Source organism: Lipotes vexillifer, unplaced genomic scaffold (genome assembly GCF_000442215.2).
Source record: "Lipotes vexillifer unplaced genomic scaffold, Lipotes_vexillifer_v1.1 scaffold222, whole genome shotgun sequence".
NCBI classification, from domain to species: domain Eukaryota; kingdom Metazoa; phylum Chordata; class Mammalia; order Artiodactyla; family Lipotidae; genus Lipotes; species Lipotes vexillifer.
This window is the reverse complement of record NW_006784898.1, coordinates 226539-233970: the sequence shown is the minus strand read 5'-3', so window position 1 is coordinate 233970 and position 7432 is coordinate 226539. Positions and strand designations below refer to the sequence as shown.

General features: G+C 44.0%; 1 protein-coding gene across 6 annotated transcripts in view; it reads left to right on the top strand.

Moving 5' to 3' along the window:
• Window positions 1–5885, top strand: part of GPM6B (glycoprotein M6B) — a 161323-nt gene extending 155438 nt beyond the window's left edge. For 3 of the 6 annotated variants that reach the window (XM_007457033.1, XM_007457032.1, XM_007457031.1), the window contains 3 exons: window positions 1792–1865; window positions 2715–2780; window positions 3998–4594. In XM_007457033.1, the coding sequence (XP_007457095.1) occupies window positions 1792–1865; window positions 2715–2780; window positions 3998–4078 (221 nt within the window). In that variant the 3' untranslated portion in view covers window positions 4079–4594. Of the gene's footprint in view, window positions 1–1791; window positions 1866–2714; window positions 2781–3997; window positions 4595–5543 lie in introns of those variants that run through there. The other 3 variants (XM_007457030.1, XM_007457035.1, XM_007457034.1) reach the window with 3 other exon arrangements.
• Window positions 5886–7432: the final 1547 nt, after the last annotated feature.

Here is a 7432-nt window from a genome sequence, read left to right as displayed (position 1 = left end):
TCTTTCCCTCAATGTGCTCCATTTTCTGGATGGAAACACCAGTTAGGCTCTAAAGGGTCATTCAAAATTGTTACATTTGCTAGTTCAGGGTACAGTAGAAGAAACTTTTTATAATGCAGTTCAATCAAAAAAGACGTGTGGATATCCACTCTAAAAAGAGTATATATTTTTCCTTCAACTTCTTTTCGGTTTGGTACCATCCAATTTTCCACCCCGAATATTGCATGCATTGTATAATCCAGTTACTCTGCACATTCACCTCTTTAAATCAGGTCTTTTTTAAATGACCGACCGTATCGCTTTAACATTGAAAAGCAAAACATAAAGTCCAGGTGTATTTTGAAGTCATCAGAAGGTACTCTATCAAAGCCAGCTGTTGGAAAAAACCTGTTGGCACATATTTTCTAATGAGGGGGATCCTTAACCCTCGGCAGCTAAGCAGGCCACAGAAGGGGCCAGGGCGCCTCCTGTCCAGCACTGTAGACCCGACTTCCCTGCTGAGGGAGAGAAGGCAGTTTCAGTAGTGCTTCTGGCCAGGATGGTAGGAAATCCTGTTCTTGGCAGAAACAACTAGGAGGAAAAGAAGAGCTTTTCATTAGAACTGAAGAGGAAATCATTGTTCTTTCAGAGCTTTTCTGCTTCTTATTTTTCCTATCTGGCTTCTTCTCCTCAGCATCTTACCTTGAACCATAATACGAATCTCACCTAAAATTGCCCATCGGACTAATCTCTTCTCATAGAGCCAAAGGCTCACCCACTCTGTCCTTCAGTCTCTGTTTTCGGTCCATCCTAAAGTTGATTTCTACAGTATTTGTAAGTGAATATCTAGATGCATGTATCATTTCCCTCTTCTTAAATATTCACTACAAATGTTTGGTCATCGTTTTTAAAAAATGTTCTAGATTTGAAACCAGTGGTTTCGTTTCCCATTCCTCTGAAGCAGAAAGACTTACTGTTGCTCCATAGCAAAGACGGAAGGAATAAGGGGTGTTTTGTTAAAATCCTCCTTCCTTCCTTATTACCGCCTGGGCGAAGGAGAACTTGACCCATGTCATATTTAAGCACACACCTAGGCATTAACGGCAGAAAGGGCAGCAGCAGCCACCGAGTGGACAAGGTGCCTGCAGAGGTGAGCTGGGTCCAGTGAGAGACACCACGGGCCGCGCTCTCCGTGCGGAAGGACAGTGGTTTTCCAAGTTTCCAATTGGAGCTTCAACCCAGAAGCATTTCCGAGATACTTGTAAAACACAACAAAAATGAATAGGAAAGCAAAGACACACATACAAAATGGAAACCCAAACTCTAGAACATAATTACTCTGTCGAATTGCCGTGATCCTTTCTGAGCACAGCCTCCCAGTTTCAGAACGGATCTTGGGGTGGACCACTGACATCAAGCTTGAGGGATGAGGCCGCAGACCATGAAATTCGGGGGGAGAGGTGTTGGTTTGGCTTCAGGAGGAGGAAATGCCTGTGAGGGGGGTTGGCCTGCGGCTGTTGAACTAGAGTTCAGGACTGTCAGCTCAACTAACCAAAGCAGAATTCGTAGGGAAAAAAATTGAGTTGTCTAGTTCTCCTATGGACTAGTTAGTTGACTTTGCTCTTGCCCTGTTGTCCAAATAGGACTTTTTATGCCCAAAAGCTTGTTCTACAGGGAGCAGGTACATCAGTTGTTGAAGAACTCGGCCGGTCATTGTGTTGTAACTGCCACTGAAAGTGGTGGGGCCTGCTGAGAGCAGGGGCGCTGGACTTCGCACTAATCACTAAGCTTCTCTCGGGATTCGCTTCCCAGGTATCATTCCTTGGAATGCTTTCCCAGGAAGAATATGTGGCTCGGCCCTGGAGAACATCTGCAACACCAGTGAGGTAAACCCCGCCCCCTCCGCGGGCTCCTAGATGACCACTGGGCAAAAGAGGCTGAGCGAAGGGGTTCTCCTAGGGACAAAGAGCGGGAGAGGGCTCGCTGCCTCCCTTTTTGACCTAGAAAATGGCTCTGGTCCATGGCCCAGCCCACTGAGGGAGGAGCCTGCGCCGTAAGAGAGGTTTCTCTTTTGGCAATAATTCGAGAGTGAGCCCAGTCCTGCGAATCTGAATCTGAATCCATATGTAGATTCTCCTCTTTCACCTTAGGACACTTGTCACAGAACCAAGGTAAATTTTCATAGAGAAGATTGCCCTGAATTTGTTGTATACAAGCACATTTTTATACATTGGCACTTCGTCTCACGTTTCCAGACGGAGTTGCTCCTATCTCTTGTTCATCCTTAATTGGCAATAAATCCTGACACACTATGGTTTAAAAGAACAGTCTTTAGGCAGTGGTTTATAACTGTTTATAAAAGCAGATTCTCAAATGCACTCGTGGAAGCTTGCATACTCAAGCGAATCCTGACATGCTTTTGGAAGCTGTGAGCGACTGAGACCGGCAGGGCCCGCCGACCTGGTTGCTCTGCGTGTATATCCAGGATCAGACTGCAGGCACGCCGGCGCAGTAGCATATCCTGACGCCGGGGCCCAGCCCCCAGCTTCTCCGCTGTAACGGGCCTGGGGTCCAGCCTGGGCCGCAGGAAGTTTGGAAAGCCCTGCAGGTGATTCCAGCATGTGCCCAGCCTTCAGAAAACAGCCCTAGAGGAGAAAGAGGGAGCTGCGCCCGGATCGGGGGAGGCCATTTCCTTCCACATAAAATGCTAACGTTGGTGCCCTGTTCTTTCCTAGTTCTACATGTCCTATCACCTGTTCATCGTGGCCTGCGCCGGAGCTGGCGCCACCGTCATTGCCTTGGTGAGTACTGGCCCGAGGACGGGCCTAGTGCAGTCCCCCGCTTCCCTGCACTCACTCTAATAACAAATTTCCCTTCCAGCCAACAAGCCTGGGACTCGACCTTGGTTCAGTTTCCCCTGTGTAGACCTACCCCATGTCTAGACTGCAGGAAGTACGAGGTGGTGGTCTAGGCATCCATGGTGGGTGATGCAATTGGGATTCTGTGGCAGGAATCAGTTTGCTTCTGTTTAAAGAAAGACATCTTATTGAGTATATATTGCCGACTCCTGAACAGCACCATAACTCAAACCTGAACAAAGTTTAACACACGTGTTTTCCCCGTAAGGCCCCTCGCCGCCTTCCTGTGCTTAGGGACCCTAGCCAGCCCTTCAGCATGCCGGTGAGGGAGTGTGTAAAGAGTGAAATCACAGAAATGCAAACTCCATGGCACTAAATAGAGGATGAAAAGGACGCTGGTTTACAGCCCGAGAGTTGCCACAAGAAGGCAGAGTGGTGCCTTGGTTGCCTCAGCTTTTCCCCCACTCTGCATGTCCGAATGGCCGTGGCAGTGCCCTGAGTCCTGACCTGGGAGTTACAGAGAAATTTTAGCACCAAGGCCAATTCACACATAGGGAGGGTGCAACCAACCACACAGGTGTATGTATGTTTGTGTATGTGTGTGTGTATAGCATTTGGGAGGGCTGGGTTTGTGGTGTCGAGAAATCTAAGACTCGTAGAGAGGAGGGGAAATCTCATGTGCTCGGAAATGAGTCCTGCCCAGTTTTTCCAACCTTGACGTCATCCCTTCCCCTTCCAGCCAGGGAAAGAACCACCGACTACCTAACTGGGGTGACCTGTTCTCTTCGCTGAGCAACAGGCAGGCAGAGGACTAACAGCTGCTGAGTGGGCAGCGTGGGAAAGAACGAGGGGAAACAGGGCTCTTAGCCTCCTCTTTCTTTCTCATGCTGCTCACCCAGCTCTGTTATTTTTTAAATACATCCAGTCTTTTTCATAAATGTACTGACGGGAGAGCAGAGGGCTTACTTATATGTGAAATGCCAAACAGGAACTTGTGTGTGTGCCAGCTATGAAAAATCTTCTCTTACGATTATAACTGGGAGAAAAGCAGCACGCCGTAGGCTCTGAGCTGGCACTCATCCCCACCCGAGTTTAGAAGCGTCAGGGCGCCGGCCCTCATTGCCTGTATCTTACTGTCCTGTTCTGTTCTCTTCCACCAGCTGATCTACATGATGGCTACTACATATAACTATGCGGTTTTGAAGTTTAAGAGTCGGGAAGATTGCTGCACTAAGTTCTAAATTGCATAAGGCCAATAAGGAGCTTTAGAGAGCTATACGCGGTAGCATGAAGTACCACTGACCCCCAGACTAAAGCAGAGCCTAGGTTTCTGCAGTTTTGTTCTAGTAATTTGTAAACCGCTCTAGTCAACTCATTGTGCATGGTAGATTAATGAAATGACTTACCGTCCATGAACTACAAAATAATGAGATCTGGCTATTTCCACCTTTTGGAAAGGATTCAGTTATGTACTGACATTGGTGAGCAGCCACTGAAAAACTGAACTGAAACTACTCTGAGCAGTAGTATCTCTAAGTATTAAAGCTTTGGAATACCTGCATTTGCCTTTATTTTTGCTTGTCTGATAACCAATTTCCGTGATGAAAACAAGCGCTGGAGGTGCAGTGGAGGAGAGCCGTTTCCATGGGGATTTGGTCTCGTCAGACTCTGTCTGGAAAATATTTTACCAACAGTCTAAATTTGAGTACAACATTTTCTTTATGATTACAGGGCTCACTACCCAATAAATGCCCCTCGGGTGAGCTCTTTTCCTTCAAAAGTCGGCTTATTTGTTATCTCTAAAAAGACGATTTATATGCAGTTTTATTTTTCAGAGCCCCCAGAATTGATAACCTCAGAGTGTTGGCTTTGGGTGAGTAGTAGCTGATGCCTCATAGCCACTTCTCAAACTGCACGTACGAGTTTATAATGGGGAGAGTAATTGTGCTTGGATCGGAAAGTCTCAAATACGGCGAGAAGGAACTTGTGTATAATATAAGGAACTTGAGATGTAGGTGTTGCAGGGAAGATGAGGAAGATAAGCGGGAAAGAAGTGTTTGCCACATCAACTGTGAAGAATGATAATAAAGGTTCTGACGTTTTGTGAAATGAAATCATGGCAGTTATAAAGTGAAAACTGTAGTTGCACTACCAAAAATGTGTTAACACAGAGACTGCATGCTGGGCTTCTAGTTCTTAATTTTGGTTTTGACATTCACTTCATTTTTACATGTTGAAGATGTAGTTTTATAGTATTTACTCAAAATAAACATTGTTCACACTTTCAGGCCTTATGGGGGAATTATTTCTAATCCACGGATCGATAGGAAAGCTAGATCTTTGCACAACACTGATTCTAAAATAACCCCACAGCGTGTTTCGGAATTTCTGCCTTAAAGTTACCCTCAAAATGGTAAAAAGCGCCCTGTCGTATTTCACTTTTGCCTTTTCTTAACAGTAAACTTCTTTGGCCATTTTTTCCAAGTTCATTATGTTTGTGTGTGTACTAACTTTTCCTCAGCCTCTTACTATGAAGCGTCTTAGCAGAGCATGCGCTCAGTCTCCGATGCCTCTGATTGACAGCAGGAGTATTAATACGGAATAACCACCTCTCCCTTTTTCCAGTACAGAGCGTCTAATGTACCTCACAGCTCGCTTTGCCTTCTCACATGCTCACTAGCCATCATGCTCACCCTTCTTTTCCAGATCCACTTCCTCATGATACTGTCTTCTAACTGGGCTTACTTAAAGGATGCAAGCAAAATGCAGGCTTACCAGGATATCAAAGCCAAGGAAGAACAGGAACTGCAAGATATCCAGTCTCGGTCAAAAGAACAACTCAATTCTTACACATAAATGTTTGCCAGAGGGTCTCAGCCGACGAATTTACAGCTCTGACAAATCATCAGACAGCTGCTCTGCAGTACAGATTGTGTACCCCACCAAACAAACTCATGTAGAAGTCCAAACAAACACTTCACTGTCTGTCTCAAGCTGCTGGGATGTATTTCTAGGAGAACCTTCCAGTAGGTAAATTCTTTTTCTTTAGAACAGATATTGGAGGTTTCATGGGAGCCATTTTAAAAGGCAACACTTTGACAAAATGAGCGTTCATCATCTCATCATCCCTTTGAAAATCTGTGGCCTGTTCACGATCCTACCAAGACAGGCTGTGAGAATACATCATCCCCCTCCCTATCTTGATAGGGACCATGCCATACCAGCATCAGGGGGTGCGACCATCCGTTCTCAAATAGATAAATGTATCTAAAATAGGAGATAAAGTGGAATTGATGTGAAGTTCCATTTCTGACAGACAGACAGCTGACATTTATGAAGCTGGGGCTCAAAGATAAAGTGATCCTTACAACTGACCGTTTTTAAAAAAGAATAGCCGACCTCCGCACCCGCAGGACGTATTAATTTCCTGATCCAATCAGAAATCCTTTTTTCCCAAGAATGTTAAAGTGAGCCCACTATAATAATTCTGCTACACCGAGCGTGGAAGAAGCTGGATTTCAACTGACAAACTTTCCAGAATCAACTTTCCAGAATCAATTTTATAATAGATTTCATTTTAATAGAATCAATTTTATAATAGATTTCATTTTAATAAAGTGACCCAGTTGTCATCATTCTTGAGAAATGTCAGCTCTGCCTTAATGAGTAGTTGCTTTAAATTTCTAAGAACAACAGGCAACCCCAAATCCTTCATAGAATTTTGTTCCACAAGTGTTGTTTTTCTTCCTGGAGAAGTGTTACCTTATTAAAATGACCACCACTCAAAACCATTTTTACGTGGTCTGAATAGTGAGTTTACAGTTTCATACCAACTATATAGCTAAAACCGAATGACCAACAGACCGCACACCACCTACTTTTATACACTTGAATACTGAAGTAATTTCAATTAGGGTTGGTATTTATTTCACTTTTTCTTATCTAAATCTTAGTTTCCTGGAATAATAAAGTTCAGTGTTCAGCAAAAAAAAAAAAAAAAAACCAAAAAGCCCCCCCCCCCCACAAAAACAACAACAACAAAAAAACCCAACTGCTTCAGTTTTTAAGCCATCTTCGAAAGAAACTTGCCTTCTAAATCATTGTGTTTCAGAACATTAAGTGACTATAGGTATCGAGTATGAGTGATGGTAAACTTTGTGTTGTTCTTTAGGAAATGATACACATAACTGTTGGGTGCATTAGTGCTTTTCAAAGGGGGCTGCGTAATATAGGGTTAACTATGTATATTCATGTTAAGAATTAACTTGTGGTTTGGCTGTTTCCTGGATTTTAAAACGTATCCATGTGCAGAAATGTGTTAAAATGAGAGGAAGCATACCGTTATCAGATGCTATTAAAGTTGAACATCAAGTATAATAGTTCATTTGGATTCTTTTTGTTGGTGTTGTTAATGCCTAAAAAAATGCCTATTGGGATCTTGACTTTTTTTTTTTCTTAAATTGGGAGACATTCTCTTCTGTGTAGAACAGTTGTTCCAGAATAGCTTGGTGTTTTGTTTTCCTGTTGCATGACAGACTTAAATATTTTTTCCAGCAGTGGAGGTGCTGTTTTGAGTCCAGTGTTGTAGAAGAGGC